This window comes from Chionomys nivalis, chromosome 3 (assembly GCF_950005125.1).
Source record: "Chionomys nivalis chromosome 3, mChiNiv1.1, whole genome shotgun sequence".
Taxonomy (NCBI): domain Eukaryota; kingdom Metazoa; phylum Chordata; class Mammalia; order Rodentia; family Cricetidae; genus Chionomys; species Chionomys nivalis.
In genome coordinates this window covers 57711373-57733203 of record NC_080088.1, presented here as the reverse complement: position 1 = coordinate 57733203, position 21831 = coordinate 57711373, and the positions used below count along the sequence as shown (strand labels likewise).

General features: G+C 39.6%; 1 protein-coding gene across 2 annotated transcripts in view; it reads right to left on the bottom strand.

Annotated features, from left to right (window-relative positions):
- Abi3bp (ABI family member 3 binding protein) overlaps positions 1–21831 on the bottom strand; it is a 207210-nt gene that overhangs the window by 83371 nt on the left and 102008 nt on the right. For both annotated transcript variants that reach the window (XM_057765303.1, XM_057765302.1), the window contains exons 7-14: positions 13637–13685; positions 12455–12526; positions 11925–12017; positions 6994–7071; positions 5115–5189; positions 4049–4123; positions 2887–2958; positions 2348–2422 (exon numbers count right to left, since the gene is read on the bottom strand). In XM_057765303.1, coding sequence (XP_057621286.1) covers positions 2348–2422; positions 2887–2958; positions 4049–4123; positions 5115–5189; positions 6994–7071; positions 11925–12017; positions 12455–12526; positions 13637–13685 — 589 coding nt within the window. The remainder of the gene's footprint in view (positions 1–2347; positions 2423–2886; positions 2959–4048; positions 4124–5114; positions 5190–6993; positions 7072–11924; positions 12018–12454; positions 12527–13636; positions 13686–21831) is intronic.

Below are 21831 nucleotides of genomic sequence, written 5' to 3'. Positions count from 1 at the left end.
CAGCACTTAGGGAGCAAATGGTGCCTAAGAGTTCTCAGTGTCTCACGAATGAACTTCTCTAACCTTGTTCCCATCCCCAAGACGCAGGTAAGACAGAAGGTTTTCTAATGTGGAACTCAAATGCATTGAATTACTCTTGGTTTATGGCCATCTTCTTCCTTTGATTCTGATCCTTCATGGTTCTAAATAATAGGCTTTTATGGAATGCTAAAGTATATTAAAGAAGCTTAATACTTATGGTACTATCAAGCGGTAAACAGAAAGTTCCTATCTATGAACTTTGCATCACATCACGTTAGGATGTTAGACATCATGCACACGCCTGTTTGTGGGTTTATGCTGTGTTTACACCTCTGTTGCCTCTGAAAAACACAGAAGCTTGACCTGGATATTATTATATATTCACAGAGTCTATGCAAGTCCTTGGGGCACACTTACAGAGTGATTCAGGTTAGCACACTGACTGAACAAAGAACATGTCATCCTCTGTTGTGAAACCCTGTTCCCCAAATTCCAAAGCATGCTGCATGGCCCTTCTTTCACACTTCAATTGGAGGGACTCCCTGGAGTGATTGTGAGAGAAATCAGTGAGTCTAACTGTTTGCTTGGGTACCCACTCCAGATGTACGCTCCTCATGCATCTCCTTCCTATAAAAGGAACTAACCATGCCAAAGGACTTCAGAAATGTGCATATGGCACGAGGCTCACAGTGAGTTTTATAGAGAATGTTGATGCAGAAATTATGTAGGTCTAAGGGAGAAAGGATCCAACAGCACGCGGGTCCCATGAACATAAATGCCCAGTCTATCGGGTGGGAGAAGGTACTGCAAACTTCTCTAGAACTCCTACTGTGACAACACTTGAAGCAGACTGACCTACATCCAACAGAACACAAGACTAACTCCCTTGCATGGCTAGAAAGACAGATTTCACCCTGAGTAACTGTCACAAACACCTAAGTATTTCTAAGATCTGGCCAGTTTCCTTTAAACACAGAACCTATAAGTAATTTTACATCCTGGTATGCGATTATAGAGCACATTTTTTATAATTTCCTTTATATAATTTATGGAAAGTTAAATTTGCCAAGGAAATCAAGCTAAATCAACCCTAGTTAGCATACATTACAAAAGGCTATATAAAATGCAATTCCAGATAATAAAATCTCAATGTACTAGTGAAAAATTAGGGCAAGCAGACTGAAAATGGGGAAGAATATATTAAATGGTTATGTATCTCATATATCTTATAATGCTCCAAACCCCAAATATCCTGTTACTTCATTGCCAAAAATGATTGAAATAACTCATTTCCATAACCATGTAAGCTAGAATTCTCAATTGTCCTTTATATCTCAAAAACTGGTAGAGAAGTCTTTATGAGAACACTCATTCTGCAGTTTTGATACAGAGTGTAAAGATGGCAAAATTTCCAGTAAGTTCCCAAGCTAAATAAATCTTAGAAAAGAAACACATATCCCTTTGATGACTAATCAAGCAGCCCCAACCATCCAGGAGTTGGCCCGTGGTTTTCCCCTGCTGAATGTCAGCAGTTTCAAAGGACACTAATATTAAATGAGGCTTGTTCTGTCATGAAAATAGATCAAGACAAAGTCAAAATTATTCTGTGTTCACATAGAACACAGGCAAAACACAACCAACTTTCCCCTCCCAACATTCTAGCTAATGTAGTTTGTTCTTCTCTATAATCAGAACTTCAGCTCCCTCCTGCTCATCCTACCATCTAGTCAAAAGCTGGGAAGATACTCAGCCACAGATGGACTCACTTTCTGAATGTCTTCAATCAAGAAAAGCAAGGCTACACTTCTGTGGACCCCTGTGATGATAATTTAACATGGGACAAAAACTGATCCCTTTCTAGCGTCTTCTAAGAGATCCGTGATTCCTCATGGTATGTGTTCTCCATGTTTGTAATAATTAAACAAGAGAATCTATCCAGATAATTTGGAAATAATGTTATCTATTAAAACCAAAGAGAACACAGCTTAGCAATGCACAAATATACCCCAAATTTCAAAACAGGAAAGGTTCAAATGAATGGAAGAATGAACATACCAACTCCTGGAGAACGTAAATATGTCAGTTCCTGAATGTGTAAACTCTTGAGATTGCAAATAACCTATTTTTTATTTTAACTTGAAATTTAACATAAATTGTGATGGCCCACGGAATATCTAAACTAATGCTGAGAAAGATGCATTCTTGTTAGCAGAAGCAAGAGAAGCAAATGTATCATGAATTTCCATAAACTACATTGATGATTAGTAACAGGACCTACATAAGTAAAGACAGAAGATGTTCTGACTTGTTTAAGAAAGGTAGTTACCAGTTTGAGGTTGTACAAACTTGGAATCTTCAGATGTCTTAGCTCCAGGTGCCACCCACGGCTCTTCAGTTGAAGCTATATTAGAGAGAGACAGAAGCAGTTGAATGTTTTATGGCAGAGATGGTTAAGTGACTAGAAAAAGCCTATACAGCAAAGCTCATATGGGCCAATCAAGAGTCATCATACACTCAGAAGTCAATGTGCATCCACCCATTCAGCAACCAGCTAGGTTGTGTAAAATTAACAGGAATGACTTTTAATGAAGGTGTAGGAAATCTAATCAAGTAATATTTTTATTTTTCAACCAACCAACTACTGATTTCCCTTAATTCATCTACTGCGTTAGTGCACTTAGCTTTACAGAGAAGGGACTCACTCTGCACATGAGTTGTACAGAACTTCACAGTCAGCACCCACTTTATGTGATGATGCTGATCAGCCCCATGCCCTCACACATGCCAGGCAAGCGTCTGTCACTGGGTTATGTCTTCTGCATGCCATGCGTATTCTTTATACCAAATACAAACCCTTTTATTTACCCAAGGTATCCCCTGGTTTCTCCAAAGGGAAGTATAGTTTTGCCTCAGGAAACTCTGGGAACCTTTTTGGGGCTGGAATAAAACATACAGGATAGTTAGGACAAGTGCGTCTAACAGGACAAAAAAAATTTTGAAAGTTGCGAAAACAACAGATACAAGATAAAAATCACTGCATGTCAAGCAAATACTCAGTGGTTCTTTTTAGTTGTTTCAGAGAGATCATGTAGTCCAGGTGGTCTTGGCTTTCACAATACCTTCCTGTCTGTGATTTTTTTATGTTCACTTATTACAGCACAGGCCACCACGCCCAGTATAAAATTCCCTTTTATGCATTTTATAATCAAGCCACTCAATGAGGTATTTAGGATTTTCCATCTATATTTTCTAGTTTCTTGAGTTTTCCAACTACATTCATTTATGTAATTTTAAGTATATTTCATTTTAATTCAAAGTACTAAGCGAATTGAATTAGAAAATATCTGCACAAGAACTTTAAAAATCATAACGCAACTACACAACTCTATGCTCCTCCATTCGTTGATACTTCATTCAAAAAGAAATTCTAACAATCCTAAGGAATCTACAGAAATCTCTAACAAGCCTTGTCTATCAAGATGAGGCTGTGACTGAACAAAAGCACAGAAGATAAAAACAGAAGATTTTGGTGAAAAGAATAAACTATAATAACAACAACAAATACACAATCAACACCAAGAAAAGTTACTGGTGGCTTTGTCACAGGGAAGGCCTCTTGAGGGACCTAGATTATGAAGGTTGTATAAAAATCATACTGAGGAGTTTAGAGTTTATTGTTCACTGGGCAGTGATGGTGCACACCTTTAATCCCAGAATTTGGGAGGCAAAAGCAGGCGAATCTCTGTGAGTTCAAGGCCAGCCTGGTCTACAGAGTGAATTCCAGGACAGACTCCAAAACTACAGAGAAACCCAATCTCAAAAAAATTAAAAAAAGAAAGAAAGAAAAGAAAAAAGAAAAGAAAGAAAGAAAAAGGAAAAGGTTCATTGTTCTGCATTATTTGTCATCCTCATTCTTTTCTTGTAAGGAGAGGGATTTGAATAAAGTTGCCTCCAAGGATTTCTATTAGCCATGCATAATATTCTCAAAGTAGGATTCGTTCATGCTTCAGTGTTCAGTGACTTTTACCTAGAGTGCTCAAAGGCAATTCAGACTCAGGTATTAGAACTGAATGTGCTGTTTCTGGGGTCTTCTCACTGAGGTCTACAATAAAGAAGAATATGGTTAGCAACATGATGGCTTGGCATAACCTTCACCAGGCACAGAATGCTTCAAATTGACTCGGGTGCAATGAGTAATCTATGCCTCTTCCAGCAGTCAGCCTGGGAGAGAGCTGGCTCTCCCAGGAAAAGTCCCATAGCTCTTAAAATGGACGGTGTCTTTTAGGTCATCGCCACACATGCACAACAACACAAGCTCTTCCTTTTCTTCAAGGGAAGAGAACAAACAAGAAAAGCACGATAGAGTCTTTTGGGTGAAACAGCAGTTAACACGAACAACTGAAATTCTCATTAAATAGCAAGTCTCTTGGTGATTCTTCCCAAATTTAGTTGGCACAAGACTTCCCATAACTGATGTGGACAGAAATCCCAGAGAGAGCCAAGATTTCTAGCAGCTCTGGAGGCTGAAATGCATGAACCCAACACAGAAGAGGGGTCAAAGGGGCATGCAGTTAGTGTTTCATCCACATCTGCCTTTGTGGTTGGTCACCAGTACCAAGGCATGGCGCTAACTTATCAGCAGAATGTATCCAACAGACAGGAAGGTTAATTCCCAGAAAAAGAAAAGAACAAAGAAGGAGGGGAAATGAAGGATAAAGGAGGGGGAAGGCAGGATAAAGGAGGGGGAAGGCAGAATAAAGGAGGGGGAAGACAAGATAAAGGAGGGGGAAGGCAGAATAAAGGAGGGGGAAGGCAGGATAAAGGAGGGGGAAGGCAGGATAAAGGAGGGGGAAGGCAGAATAAAGGAGGGGGAAGACAGGATAAAGGAGGGGGAAGGCAGGATAAAGGAGGGGGAAGGCAGGATAAAGGAGGGGGAAGACAAGATAAAGGAGGGGGAAGGCGGGATAAAGGAGGGGGAAGGCAGAATAAAGGAGGGGGAAGGCAGGATAAAGCAGGTTTTTAAACCGTGAGTGCCGGAGGTTGTCATCATTGCTGTCTGTTAGTTTAAGGAGGAAAACCGTTCTCAGTATTACCCAGTGCGGTTTCTGCTGTGTCTAAGGCACTAGACACTGTGGGTTTAATGCTTCTTGAAACTGTTTCTGGAGTCACTGAAAAGTAAAGCATAGAAACAACTGTATGAGCTGAGAGATAATAAAATAAGGATGGAACCCAGGTATGACCCATCTTTCCAAGTTCCTAGGGTGAACCTACTTGTCCTAGGTACATGCCTGCCTCTCCTTCCTGATCCATCCTTTCTACTTTGGGTTACTTTCTAAGTATCCCACAGAAGCCTACCCAACTCCTCTCTCTGAAATCATTTCTCATGGCAATCTGAGTGTTTTGTCTTCCTTCATTATTTCCACAGCTTTGCAAGAGGCCTATAGTAAGTAGGCTTACAGTGACATACAGGAGTTAATGAGCAAGCAGAAAAAGAAGAGGGCAGGGCTAAACAGCTATCACATTACTAGATTCCTCTAAACACCACAGACAACCAAGAGAGCTAGGATCCAGGCTGGACCTGTAATCGGTTTTCAAATATTCAGCCTCAGGTTGGGTTGTCTCAGCTGCTCCATTAAAGGCAATGAAGACTTTGGGTAGAAGATTTGGAGAAATATGAAGCATGATTACTAAGATTTAAAAATTCTACAAAACCCTAGAATTTTGCAGCAAGGACACACACTCATGATACTGAATAATACGTGGTGGGGATTGCCCAAGTATTTCTGAAGTGGAAAATTCTGAGGAGGACTTGGCAGAAAGTTGGGAAAGCTGTGGACTCTCATCAGACATTCTGCCAAGTGAAGAAAGTGTGAGTTGGAAAGCTGGGAAGAATGTTTGACACAGAAATGGATTCATTTCCCCACTGGTCATTTAACTGAGTGTACTTTTCTCTACATTAACTGAGCACGTCAAAGTTACCAAACAAAACGCTACCTTGTAATATCACTCGACTGGATGCTGCTGCTAGCTCAAACAGCTTCCACCTGTCTTATAAAGGTCCACTTCTTGTTAAGGCAAGACAATATCCATTCTGTCAATATATTCTAGCTCAGTCTCCTTCTTCAAGTTGTTTTGTTATGGCACCAATCCTATCCTCTCTCGACCAGACATAAGTCCCAAAATTTAGTGAAAATAGAGTACCACAAAGACCTCAAGCTATAGAAATGTTGTGAATAAAAGTTTCACTTTTGATGGGAGCTCTTTAACTAATGGTGAGCTGCAGGTAATGCTTGCCACTTGTCTGTGTCATCAACTCCTGGAGAAGGTGGCACTACACTGGCAAAATCTCACTCCTTCCAAGACTAATGTCTCCCCAGACATTATGTGGAGAACAGATGTTGTGTGTTTGGTAGTAACAACGAAAAACTATGGAGACACTACTTACCGCATGTTTCTTCAGTTGTTGTTGCTTTTTTTTTTTTTTAACCAAACTACTACATATTCTCTATATTAGGGGTATTAATCTGCAGGGACATTTGTTTCTAAATTATTTCAATGCATTTTCATCACTATCAAGTTATGGATTTATGATGGGTATAAGTTATTTTGCTATGCCCCTTACTTGTGAAGGTAACTTGGCAATGAAGAATGGTCCGCAATATTCATACACAAGGAAAGGCCATGAACCAAGGCATTACCTTTAGTTAAACTGCCTCAGTGTTGATGGCATCTTCAATCATTGTCAAGAGCACACTGTTCTTCCATGCAAATGTCATGGCCATCATCCAGTCGCTCGATTTTCATCTGCTCTTCCCCAAAGTGTAAAGCCCTAGAATCTCCTATTGTTTTATGCTTATGATCAACATGGATTTCTTTTTTGTTCTTTGCTTTAAAAAAATGGGTTTGTAGTTCAATTCACTATTTGAAACAAAACTACTTTCTTTCTCGGTAACATCATAGGAATTTCATTACCTGTTACTGGCTGGGCTTCAACTTTTTCAACTTCTGGCGTTTTAGATTCTGCTGCTAATGTAAATGTTTCATTTTTAGCTGAAAAAAGAAAAACAATGCTTCATTTCTTTGTATTACAGTATCCAAACTTACTTATTTCAAACATAGCCAACCACAATTTTTACTGATTTAACTTGTTATTTTGTGTGTATGAGCCTGCCTGTATGTATGTGTACCATGAGTGTGTCTGGTACCCACCAAGGTCTGAAAGGGGACCGGAGTTGTAGATGGTTTTGAGAAAGGTGCTAAGAGTCAAACCAGGGTCTTCTGTAGGTAGCAACAAGTGCGCTCAACCACTGAGCAAACTCTCCAAAATATTAACACGCATCTCTTCCAACCAGCCAGGCAACTTAAGAGTTCATTCCTCTCATGGCTAGTATAAATAGAAGACAAACTTCAAAATTCTTCTCTATTAATCCAAGAAATTCTGTAAGATCTTCATTGGTACAAGAGTGACCAAATCACAATATAACACTTGAATAAATCTCATCAATTTAAAGTTTCTGTAAGGCATAGTTGGACCTGTAAGTGTTCCTTGATTTTTATTCAAGTACAGCTAATTTTTTAAAAGTCAATAAAGAATTTCCATTATTAAAGATGATTTAAAAATTCTGATAGGCTATGACACTGAAAATTTTGAAACCCACAAATAAGACACATAAGAAAGCATGCTATTTGGATACATTTGTAGCAAAACAAACTGACAACCAATAAATTTTATTAGAGACACCTGTTAACACATATTTTCTCTTTTGATCTCTGGGAATTTAGTGCAAAATTGATTTTTTTCCTCTTTATGCAAATTTCGGGAAACCTTGCTTCTAAAACTTAGGTGTTTTTCATAAAGAATGCTTTAAATCAGAATCACCCAACCCCTGGGAAAGATATTCTCTCAATTTTAAACTGGAAATATCTCCAACCATTTCCTGAAATTCCCTGGGCCACACTCATCCCCTGCAGAAAGCTGATTGGCTCTGTGTTCTCAAATCTTTTTGAGAATGTGAATTGTTTAACCAGCTATAGCCAGCATCAGTCATGTAGAGGTCATTTGCTGCTTTTCATTTAGTCTGGACACAACATGTGCTTACTGCTTACAGACTTGAAAACAATTAGACAGCAGGCAGATGTTGACTTTGGGAGTGCACACTTCAGTGGACAAGGTACAGTGTGCTGGCCACCACTGTCAAGCCAGTGTGGAGGGCTGCACAGCATGCTGACGTGACAGAAATAGTCAACACTGTTCAGATCTAGTTAAAGAGGGAGAGCTCTTTCTGTAATGACCAACCATACACATCTAATACTGTATGAAAAGATTCTCTTTCTGGATATCTTTTTTTTTTTTTTTTTTTTTTTGGTTTTTCGAGACTGGTCTGGATATCTTTTATAGCCACCGCTTCAACTTAGAACCATTCTGGTTGTTAGCAAGTGAAGAATAATTCTGCTCACAAGCTTCTCATGAGTTCTGTGCCTGTTACTTTTAGTGTACACCTCAGGAAGATGAACTCTTCACATGGAAAGTGCAAGGTCCCCATCACCTTGTGCTCCCAACTCCATCAGAGCAATTTGTTACTCTTTTCCTTTTCACGTAGTAATATCCTATGTCTTGGTTTTGGTAACTTCTGCCTGGTTAGAAAACCTCTCGAACTTCAGAACTTTGTCTCTGTATGCCTGTGTTTCCATGTCTCTTTCTGTCTGTCTGTCTCCCCCCTCCCTCCCTCTTCCTCTCCCTCTCTGTCCCCCCTTCTCTCTGTGTGTGTGTGTCTCCCTTGCAGTTCTCCCTCTCCCAAGATCTTAGACTCTCAGTAGGGGACAACAAACTGGATTGCTTTAGGTTCTTAGATTCAATAGCTGCCTTTAATTGCCAATCACATTAACCTAAAATGCAATTACAAATGGGGAAACATGGCAAACCATCTTCTCAAGTTATATTTGTATCTTCACACAATTTCTCATAAAGGTATATAGTGTTTCTAAATATGAGACACCAGATATCAGGGTAGTTAGAAGATGGGGAATATATTTACATGAGAGTTCTGATATCACTTTCCAACCCATGAGCATTTGTTTACACTTTACACACCTGCTATCTTGACAGAGTAAAACACCATCCAAGTATGGCCTAAACCTCAGTAAATTCTTTTCTCTTCATTTTTTCTTTCATACTATTTTCAACTCTGTTATTTCCCTTAATATTTGGCAGGTATGTCCTAGCTTTGGCAAGCCCTTTGTAAGTCCTTTGGAGATGAGTGTGTGCACTACTAGCTTTCTTGTTCTTTTATTCACACCATGTGTTCTTAGAGCAAAAGCTATTGCATTTCTTGGTGGCCCATGATCGGTCCTACTGCAATGGGGTTATTATTTTTTTTTTGATTTACTGCCTCAAAAAATATGACTTTTCTGAATTGCAGTAATAACTATCATTGGGAAATTTATTTCTCCCATGGTAGCATAAAAAGTGTTTATGCCTACACAACTTTTCTGAAAAAATAAAAGGTGTTCTGGAGAGCAAAATAATTAATCAACAAAATGAATAGAAGCCTACAAATTGGAAGAAAACATCTTAAAGTCATGTTTCACATACAGACTCAATTCTAAAATATATAAAGAACTCCCAGCACACTCCATAGCACAACAGGAGCAATTAATGTGATATTTCAAGATAACAAGCAGAGAGAAGTTAGAATGCCCCCAATGCGAAGATATTGCATACGTCTGAAGTGATAAATATGCCAATTATCCTGAACTCATCATTACACTTTATATATCTGTATTGAACTATAAATCACAAGTATGTTTAATCACCATCAACTAAAAGCAAAATAAGACTCGATATTCTGAAACTACTAGATGATAAAGAAGGAACGTCAACATCTAGGCATAGATAGGCATGTTTGCAATAGGACTCCACAGTAAATAAAACCAACAAATGGGGTCTCAGAAAACACAGACACCTTTGTACTGCAAAGAAAACCATAACCCTATGAAGAGGTAGCCCACAGCATATGAGAAAGTATTTTTGAGCTATACATCTGATAGGGAATCAGTGTCTAGAATACATAAGGAATTTGAAAAAACAACAACAAAACTAAGCATTAAGAAAACAGGTCAAGTAAAAATGGGCTAAACAGAGTTCTCAAAAGGAGAAACATGGGTGCTATTTGTAAACTGCTTCCTAACCAGTTTAACAGGCACTCAAAACAAGCTAAGGAGATGACTCAGTGGTACAACACTTGTCACATAAAGCTAAAGACTTCAGATCCCTGAGATCTGCTAAATTCCAAGTGGGCATGCATGGAGGCCCAGCTATCATTCTAGACTCAGAAGGCACAAGCACAAGATCCTCAGAACAATATGCCTCACAAGACTAACCATAACAATAAGCTTATATTTGATTAAGAAACCCAATCTCATTGAACAACAGGAAGAGTAATCCAAGTTGATTTCTGATGGAGGAAGGTCATTGGTTAAATAATAAAGAAACTGCTTGGTCCTCATAGGTTAGAACACAGGTGGGTGGAGTAAAAAGAACAAAATGCTGGGAGGAAGAGGAAGTGAGCTCAGATGCCATGCTCCCCTCTCCTGGGCAGATGCAGGGCAGCTCCTCTCAGAGCCAGATACAATAAAGCAAGCCACCAGGTCAGACATGCTGAATCTTTCCTGGTAAGACTGGTGCTACATAGATTATTAGAGATGGATTGATCGGTATATGAGAATTAGCCAGCAAGGGCTAGAGCTAATGGGCCAAGCAGTCTTTAAAAGAATACAGTTTGTGTGTTGTTATTTCGGATATAAAGCTAACCATGTGAGAGCCGGGCAGGACAAAAAATAGGCCCGCAGCTCCCACTACAGATTTCCACATCAACCTCAGGCCTCCACAAGTATACATGCACACACACACACACACACACACACACACACACACACACTACACATACAAGCATAAATACTTAAACACATGCATACTATATACATATACATGGAAATGGAAAAATATTCCACATCATTAGTCATCAATGATGCACATTAAAACTATCTTAAGATTCTATCTGCTTCAGTCAGAATGGCCATCATCTAAGTTTCAGATCTATGACAAGAGAGACAACTTTGAGCTCAATTTGATAGTCAAATATAACAACTAGAATTATTTTCTCTGGGTCTCTTTGAAGGAGATTTTACTAATGGTATCTTTTTTCACTTTTTATTTTATTTTTTCAAAAAGACAGCAAACTATCATTTTTTCATTTTATATACCAATCCCAGTTCCCACTCCCTCCCCTCCTCCCATTCCCTCTACTTTGCCCTAACTTCACTCCCCATCCACTCCACAGAGAGGTAAAAGCACATTGTTCCAAGGAAGGACCAAGGCCCTCCCCACTATATCCAGGCTGAGCAAGTTATCCATGCAAAGAGAATGGGTTCCAAAAGGCCAGCACAAGTAGCAGGGACAAATGCTGTTGCCACTGCCAGGGACCCTGGCTAATGCTTTCTTAATTACACAGATTTTCCCAATTCTCTCTAGAAGAAGGCAGCAATACCAGACTCAAGTGTATTCTCATTCTAATGTCCCTTTAAATATGCTCTTATGGAAAGTATCTAATGGTCCCTTATAACAAACTTCAAAGACTTATAATTTAGGAAAAGTTCCCTACTTGAAAATTATACCTATTCAAATGAGTACCTTTCAGATACTGACACCTATTTTTCTTTCATATGTGCAGGCATATGTATAAAATAGCTTTCCATACAAAATGGTTGACACTAATGTCTCTGACCGTCCAGCCTCTTCTCCATACTCATTATTTCGTTCTCAAATGTCTCATCCTCAATATTCCTCATGTAATCTCAGGGCCGTGTTAGCCAGTGCTACTGCTCACAGAAAAGCCCCTGCTTACCTAATTGTGCCTTGAGAGCATCCGAAATCTCAAGCATTATGGATGTGGGAAGTTTTACCGTGGAATCATTAAGACCTGGAATAATAAGATGAACTGCAAGGAAATAAATACAAATGTAAGAGGAAGAAAATGTATCAGATAAAAATCAAAGAATGGAAAATTATAAAGAAGAATTCAAAGGTCTGTCCTTCCCTTCTTTTGGTGAACCTTAACACCACATTGGAAATCTTGGCAAAATTCAATTGTGCCTTTTTAAATGGGTATCTTCCACATATAGAACTTACTACCAGAAATCCTCAGAGTTTGCACTCACAGGCTCAAAACCTCTGCATGGGCTACAGTCAAGACAAAGGCAGTATGTCTTGGTTGGTAACTTAGACTGGACACAAATGAAGAAATTAAACAGGAAATGAAATGGACTGACACTCACTTTAGCAGGCTTGCTCACAGGACACATCCCCGCAAGGACTCTCTCATCAAAAGATAGCCTAGACTGTCTATCCTAGATATACATTTCACGACTGACTTACCTAGTATTGTTCCTCCAAAGGGAGTCTTCTCTGGGGCTTTAGTTGAAGCCCTGTGGGTAACATTCTGAATCACTGGTGAGATATTAAAAAAAAAAGCAATAGTGTGATGGGGATGAACATGGAAATCAATAAAAAGCTAATACCTTGTGCAGTATTAATCTAAATTTATCAATAAACATAAGCAATTCAGTGGATTGGCTACAGAATCAACAGAAAACTCTGATATACTTTGCTTTACCATCCATACTTTGGGGGTAACAAAGCATCTCCTTATCACTCTCCCTTAGTATCCTATCCTAAGCAGTGGAAAATCCCTTCTGTCTCTACTCCCTATGCACCCCACCCTTTCCAAACAAGCAATTAAGAACTAGCATACAACACTGCAATAACAAGACAATAGAAACCTAGAAACCATAAGCCAGGCTGTGGTGGCTGTGGTGGCGCACGGCTTAAATCTTAGCACGGAGGAGGCAGAGGCAGGTGGATCTCTATGCATTCAAGGCCTGTCTGTCACAGAGTCAGTTCCAGGGCAGCCACAGAGAAACCCTGCTTTGGAAAAAAAATAGATTAAAAAGTATATATCTTCAAATCAAGGAATCTTTCAGTGACTCCAGCAGTAAGTGACCATGACTTTAGTGTATACTTAGGACACCGTGCTTCCTTAAAATGAACTATTTTAAGGTTTTAGCTCTTCTACCAAGAGATTTTTCTGGAAGTAATGGGGTCATTTTAATAATTTGAAAACTGGAAGTCAAAACAAAACAACTGGACACAGGAGTGAAATACAACACTTTAATTTTTAAACCGTGGACATCTTGACTTCCCCTAAGTGACCACTAAATCACAGTTTGCATTCTAACTATCCTAAATGGTCTCCTAATTGTCTTCCTCGTGTGGACGAACTTAATTCTAAGTAAAGCTCCAAAGTAAAGCCCAACATGTTTAACTGATTATTTTTATTGTGACACATGGTACAACTGCTTTGTTGCCCAAATGGTAAGATGTGTCCAAGGCTTTTCACATTGGTAACAGCCCAAAGTATGTATTAACCACGAGTTTACTAACTTACACTAGTTTCTTCGAATGCTTTCCAAACACCATTGTAAGAACTGAGAAAACAAGCACTGTGTGTTCAACTAAGCAGCCGACTACAGCAGTTGCTGAATCCAGCAGATTAATTACCTTGCTTGATGATTGTTATTGGGATTAGCTTCCTCGGGACATACGCTGGCTGCAGAGAGAGAAGGTCAGTTTTTACATCACTGTTACTTAAAAATGAATCAGAATTCTGAGAGGAGTCCTTTCATGACTTTAATGAAGTCACCCATGACAGGGCTTTAGCAGTCACTGGACAGATATCCAGCACATACGCCTCCATTGCACTGAACTCATTTGTTTACCCCATAAAGAGCCAAAACCTCACAGAGGCAAGTCTTCAGAACTCTCATTTACTTAGAAATTGCAGTTGAAAGGAACTAAATCCGCTATAGAGGGATAGCGTTCATTTCTGTTTTGTTTGCCATGTGGCCCAACTAAGAACTGTTTTCACATTTTCTCTCAAACCAATCAAGCCTGAGCATGACCTATTGGTGCTGTCATTATTGCTGATACTACAACCACCATGAACTCTTATCATCACCATTTATTGCCTAAGAGAGAATAATAGGTGCTCAGAACTAGATATTTCTTAAAACTGAAAGTGTACTTAATCACCCTGCACTGATCTAGAAATGAGGGACTCCCAATTTGAAGATAATGAATGACTTAGAGGATGATTTGTCTCTCCTTCACCCCAACTGTCTTTGAAGTCCCGTGGGATATTTTCATGTTATACAGTGCCTAAGGACAAGTTTAGACTTTAAAGTGGAATCACTGCCAGACACGGTCACATGGCCAAAGGTGGAGAAGATGAGAGAGGTGTGGAGAGAGGTGATGAGAATGGCAGGGAGTTCAAGCAGGAGGATTAGAGTTGAGTTATTGAAAGAGTAAGAATGGCCAGGTTTTGGCACTTGGTTTAACTCATGTACACTGAGTCAACACATATGCAGACCTGTCTATATTGAGTGTGCACTGAATGTCAGACATTAGTAAAATAGGCATTCATGACCATGATTAAGAAGTGTGGTGACACCTTATCATTTTCAGAATGGTCTAATAAGACACCGTAAAGAGGGGCCATAGCACCAACTTTACACTTGTCTAATTACCATCCTGTATTATGTTTAAAACAGTAAAAAAAACATTACTGTCACTGGATATTTGTTTTTAAAGGATGATCTCTAGTCATTGACCCAGTAATTCCTCTTACCATGCCAGCCTATCTACTCAATCAGGTACAGATAATCATGTGTGGGGTCACATTTATTACTACAGTTGAAAACAACTTCATTCAGTTCAGGTTTGGGTTCAATAAGCCGTAGTTCAAATGGTTTGCTTCTATTATAACAGCCTGAAAAAATATGAAGACTACAAATATAGACCCACTCACACTATCACACATTTTTATAATACACACATACACACATACATGCATACATACATACATAATACATACAACAGACTGGGAGGAAAAACATAATTTTAGCAGTAGTTATTACAAACTGCCATTAATTTTTGGGCATATACCTTTCCTTTCCAAGTTCCTTAAACAAGTGAGTTACAATAGTTACAACCAGAGAAAACCGTTTTCACGTTATTTCACCAGTCACACACGCTTCCACACTGCAACTTCGGTCACCTACCACTGGTGACCAGGAAAACGACTGAAAAATATCTTTGCCATATTTTTTCCAAGGCAAGAACAGGGAAACCATACAAACAGAAAACACAAGAGAACAGCACTCATAGCAAAGACAAAATATTGTCAGTTCTGAGCTCGCACTGGCAGAAAGATCCCTTCTGGCTTCATCACTACGGCACGTGCACACAGTTCCCACTGAGAACAGACTGTCCCTGCCACTTTATCCTGCCCCCGCTCCCACCCCTAGCAGCTCTGACACTACTCTGCTTGTTCCGTGCACGCCCTCCCAGCGCATGTCTCCACCTCTCACTGCTAACGATGTTGTTGCCACGTTCAAACAGTTCATATTTGGTTTTCTTACAACTCATAGCTTTAAATTTATTTCTAAGTATGTCATGCTTATGAGATACAATGTGATGTTTTGATTAAGTTATACAGTGTGACCGGCCATTCTTATGGTGAGACATTTTAAACATATTTCAATAAAGTTGATTGTTGCTTTCTGGTGTGTAATAATTCTCAAAAACCTCTTCCTCCTATCTAACTGAAGCCTTAACATCCCCCTTCCCTCGATGTTTCTCTTCCCTCTCTTAGCCACCACTCAATTCTCTAAATCCATAAGATCAAGACTTCTGAGAATTCTAAATGCCAGCAGAGCACACTCCAGTTACAGGAAAGCCTCCTGTAGGAAGCCTGGTTATCTTTCTAGTCTTAGTAGGGCAGGGTAGGGCAGTAATCACGTCATCTGAGTATCTGTCCATCTGTCCTAGGAGTCCTATCATAGTATTTTGCAGAATGTGAGGTTTCTCAAAGACTAGCACACTCTAGGCGAAATGTCTACACGTGGCTGTGTTGCTCGCCTTTGAACTGAATCACACCAATTTATAGCCCTTACGCTACAGTGATTTCTCACACACAAACTTTTCTTTGACAAGTGGAAATTATTCCACTCATCACATGAATGGAAAACAGTTTCTGTTCTGAGTCCCTGCTTAAGAACTGACCAATGTTTTATTAAGTTGATGACAAGAATATAGGTACAGGGTGTGCTGCCAAAAATAAGGAGATGATTTAGCTGCAGAATGCATTTCTATCTAGAGCTGTAATTGTTTTCTTTCCTAATCTGTAATCCAGAGACTAAGACTAGGCCAGTGAACAAATATCTACATCTCAGTAGATAGGTTTTTTGTTTGTTTTTTGTTTTTGTTTTTCCAAGACAGGGTTTCTCTGTAGCTTTGGAGCATGTCCTGGAACTGTTTCTTATAGACCAGGCTGGCCTCGAACTCCTCCTGCCTCTCCCTCCCGAGTGCTGGGATTAAAGTCGTGTGCCATCACTGCCCGGCTGTTTTTCTTTTTTTTTTTTTTTTTTTTTTTTTTTTTGGGTATTAAAAAAGTACAGCTATTCCCAAGAGATCCACACTGTGGGTCCTTCTCCTGAGTCTCATGAAGTAAAGTGGAAGAAAATATGTCACCTTAAATCACCAGGAAACAAAATGTGATAATTCTTAAGATACCAAGATTTAGTCAGTTATAGCCCAATTTCACTTGAGTTTTATGTTCAATGCTTAAAAAAAAAAAAGAAAGTAGAAAGAAAGAAAGAAAGAAAGAAAGAAAGAAAGAAAGAAAGAAAGCGCCACTCTTCCCTTGTTCGCACAGGCTTGGTTCTTATGGACACTGAGGAATGTATGCTGAGGTATGGATTTATGGAGCTAGGGCTTGGAATATGGAGCTAGGGTTTGGGAAGTGAGGTAGCAACATGCTTTCAGGCTGCCATGTAGTATGGGCTGGTGTTCTACTATGGTTTGAATACGTCCCTCAAAATACACATATTAAACGCTTAATCTTCAATACAATAGTATGCAGGCATAACTAAAATAGGTGACTAGGTCATGAGAGATCCCCATTGCGAGGAGTGGGTTAGCCAACAATACCATGGGCTTTCTGATCATTCATATTGGTTTCTTGCCAACTTGACACAACCTAGAGTTATCTGGGAAGAGGATCCTCAGCTGAGAAAATGCCTCTATCAGATTGACATGGGTGAGCCCAAGTCACGGAGACCATGTCATTCCTGGGCAAGTTGTGTTGAATGGTATAAGGAAGCAGGCCTAGCAAGCCGTGGAGAGCAAGCCTTCCTCAATGGCTTCTGCTTCAGTTTCTGCCTCCAGGGTTCTCCTTGACCTATTGGTTGACATCGCTTGGTGATGAACTGTAATCTGTGAGGTAAAATAAACACTTTCCTTCTCAAATTGCTTTCAGTTTCAGTATTTACCAAAGCAATAGAAACCCAGCTAAGACTCCAATAATTAAAAGCCAACTTTGTCCTCATCTCCCTCTTTTCCTTTTGCTTCCTGCCACAGGATAATGTATCATGAAGTCTTTTCTCAGATGCCAGCTCCTTAATCTTAGACTTCCCAGCCTTTAAAATGATATAAATAATATATCTATGGTCATTATGAATTACCCAAGTCTGTGGCATCTTCTTATAGCCATGCAAAACATCTAAGTAAGACACACATAGGTGCAATACTGCTGTCCACAAATAACTCCCTAGCAGCGATGTTCTTAGGCAGTTTCTCTTTAAAGACATCATAGGTTATACTAACCTTTAACAGGGTGCTATAGCCACCGCACTATACCTTTACCAGGGCAGTCACAGAGTATGAAGATGGTCTTGCTCAGTGTGAAAATAACACTAAGGTAGAAGGGAAAAGCCAATGGAGATAAACTGAGGGGGGCGGTCTGTCCTGTTCTATTATTGTCATGACTAGAGAAACCCTTTGGTTATGTAAAAATAAACACGGCAGCAGCAGCCACACAAAGAGTGTTAAGTTTGCCCTTTGCACTATAGCTACTCCCTCCTGGTACAGTATTGAAAGTTAGCTTTAATTAATATCAGTGCTAATCAGGAAGGCTATTCTTAGGAGGTTTGTTCATTGGCATTTTTCTTGCATCAGAGAGTCCATTGAGGGTTTAATTTTAATTTCAGGACCTGGGATGTTGCAACTGCCCATCTGGGGAGGAGCTAAGGGGTATTCAAAATCTAATTTCAAGGACTCAAGAGCCAAACCACATGAGAAGTACTTGGTCATTTTAAATTCTGCTTTTAATTCATTTTAGGATGTTCTAATGAAAGTTACAAAACATACTGTTTCAGTCTAACATCTGGTTCAAATTGACTCTAACATGCCCATTTTTTGAAAGTCTTCAAGTTTCTGGTTGGCTAAAATAAGATATAAACCTCTGGTGTGTGTGTGTGTGTGTGAGAGAGAGAGAGAGAGAGAGAGAGAGAGAGAGAGATGTTGTGGTGTGTAGATGTTTGTGTGTGCATATTGAAGCTTCTGTTTAAGAGAACAGATGTTAATGAAGGGTGCTTACTATATAATTTTAATATGTAAGTGGGACCATAAGGTAATTCTTGTTGGGGGGAGCTGCGGGCTGTGTTCCTGCCGCCCCAGCTCCTGGTCGCCTAGCTAGCTTATACCCCAAAATAACAACACACAAACTGTATTCTTTTAAACACTGTTTGGCCCATTAGCTCTAGCCCTTACTGGCTAATTCTCATATCCCGGTCAACCCATCTCTAAAAATCTGTGTAGCATCAGTCTTACCAGGAAAGATTCAGCATGTCTGACCTGGCGGCTTGCTTCATTGCATCTGCTCTGGAAAGGAGCGGCACCGCGTCTGCCCCAGAGAGGAGAGGAAATGGCATCTGAGCTCACTTCCTCTTCCTCCCTGCATTCTGTTCTGTTTACTCCACCCACCTATGTTCTAACCTATGAGGGCCAAGCAGTTTCTTTATTATTTAACCAATGACCTTCCTCCATCAAATTCTCATTGTTAACTTCTCTGATCAATCTTATACTTTACACATTCATACCATTTTAGTGAACACCCATGAGTGTGTATTGGAGTAACAGATATGGACTTCATCCCACCTGCAGTAGGGTGTGGAATATGTGGGACTGGACATTTGCTCAATTTTGTCATAGCAGCATTATTTATAATAGCCAGAACCTGGAAACAACCTAGATGCTCCTCACCCAAATAATGGGTAAAGAAAATGTTGTACATTTACACAACAGAGTATTACTCAATGGTAAAAAATGACATTTTGGAATTTGCAGGCAAATGAATGTAACTAGAATAAAACCATCCTGCGTGAGGTAGCCCAGACCCAGAAAGATAAACGAACCTACATCCAGTAACTGATGGAAGCAGATGCAGTTACTCACAGCCAAGCACTGGGCTGAGCTCCTGGAGTTCAGCTGAAGCGGGGAGGGGTCAAGAGCATAATGGGAAAAACCACAGAGATGGCTGACCCAAGCTACTGGTAGCTCATGGACTATGGACCTTGGGAACCCACATGGGATCAAACTAGACCCTCTGAGTGTGGGTGACAGCTGTGCAGCTTGATCTGTTGGGGTGGCCCTGGCAGTGGCACATGAACTGGGATTTTGAAATCCATTCCTTATGGTGGAATACTTTGCTCAGCCTTGATACGGGGGGTGGGGCAGGAGGGGGTTGGTTCTGCCTCACCCTTTTGACTCTCTAAGGAAGGCCTTACCCCCTCTCAGAGTGGATAGGGGGTGAAAAGGGGAAAGGTGGGGAAGTAGGAGAAGGGGAAGAAGGGGGAACTGGGGTTGGTATATGAAAAGTAAATTTTTTAAATAAAAAATATGGAGAAAAGAAATAAAAGATAAATAGGAAAAGTATAGGATAATAGGGCTTTCAAACCCAAAATAATAATAATAAAAAAAGACTTAAGTTCATCACACAACATGACTGGAATGGTGCTATGGTTTGAACACACTCTTCAAAACTTGTGTTAGAAACCTTCAGTGCCACCATGTTAAAATGTGGGGACTTTAGGAGGAGACTATGAGGGATCCTCCACGTCATGAGTGCAGCTTTCTTAAAGTGAGTTGATTTTGAATGGAAAATGAGAGGGTAGACATAGCATCATAGTTTAAAGGAACACAGATTCTCAGGAAAGTCACATCAAATAACTTTACATTTCAAAATACATTCAACTGTAATGCATACTTCAATAACTGGTGTTGTTTATTGAATAAATTAGATTTAAGAATTTTAAAAGAGAAAATGTGTTTAAATATAAGTCATTTGATTTTTCAATAAAACCTAGTAACAAGCATTTGGTAATAGATACTTATTTTTGTAAAAAAATGTAATCTATTGTGGTCAAGAAATAAATAAAAACATTACACTAAAAATGGATATCATAAAAAAGGGGGTGGGATATAATCAAGGACACCATGAGAACACCGCCTACAGAATCAACTAACCTCAGCTCAGAGGGACTCAGAGGGACTGAAGTTAAGATGACAATCAGGAAGCCTACATGGGTCTGACCTAGGCCATCTGCATATATGTATGGCTGTGTTACTTTGTACCTCTGTGGGACCATTAGCAGTGAGAACAGGGACTGTCTCTGACTCTTTTGTCTGCTATTAAGACCCCTTTTCTCCTACTAGGTTGCCTCATCCAGCCTTAATATGAGTAGATGTGCCTAGTCTTATCACAACTTCATAGGCCATGTTTGCTTCATATCCCTTGGAAATCCTGGCCCTGAAGGGAAAGGAGGAGTGTCTGGGGGAACTGTGGTCAGAAAGTAATACAGAAGAGAATAAATATTTTTTATAAAGGAATATAGTAGAGACTCTGAAAGAAGAAAACCATCATGAATATCATGATAAATATTTTCTTTATTGTATGCATTTCAAATGATGCATTTATGTTATATATGAAAAATCAGAGTTTTGTTTATGCTTATTCTTCATTATTTTAGAGGTAAAGAAAGGAGTGACATCATTGAAGGTACTTAGCAACTGGTAAAACAAAGATACTAACTAATCAGAAAAGAACCTCCCTCATGTCCCCGGCACAATTTGTGTGGTCCCTGCCAACAGAATACATGCCTGCATATATAAATTTAAGTATACAATATGATCAGGGAGATAAGATGGGATGGTTTAATGTACAAATGTTTAGCCTAATTATTATTTATTTTTTGAAAAGGATACCTAATGTTAAAATACTTTTCCTGTATCAAATACTTCTTTTAGGAGGGTGCTAAGATATTTTGTGGTTTCAAAGGTTTAGACATGAGAATATTGAATGAAAACCGTCTTCAATGGGTCTTTTACTTAAAATTGAAAAGTAAGACATCGCATGCCTCTTGAAACACTCCCTTTTATGATCAGTCTCAGAGAAGACATGGGTGGATACTGGGGCACAGGCTTGGTCTGGACTGAAATGCACATCTGAAATATCATATCAACTTTCTGAAGGATTCTACAGGACCACATCACACGGACAACGGCTGTTCTGTGTGGCTCCTGTGCAGCTTTCCCACGACTCAAGGCTGCCTGAGAGCAGAAGTCACTCCATGAGACACTTCTCTGCTATCCAGAAGATGCTCACAAAGAGTTTCACAGAAGAGCTCTAGAGCTTCTTTTCAATGAACTTGGGTTTTCCTTTGGAAATAACCAAGAGTTTTCAAGTACAGCTCATCGCAGCTGGCTAGATTTGGGGGTGCTCCACCTCACACATGGAAGTGATACAGCTTTGGCTCTGTGTCACAGATGTAGGAAGCTCCTCTCCAGCCCTATCACAG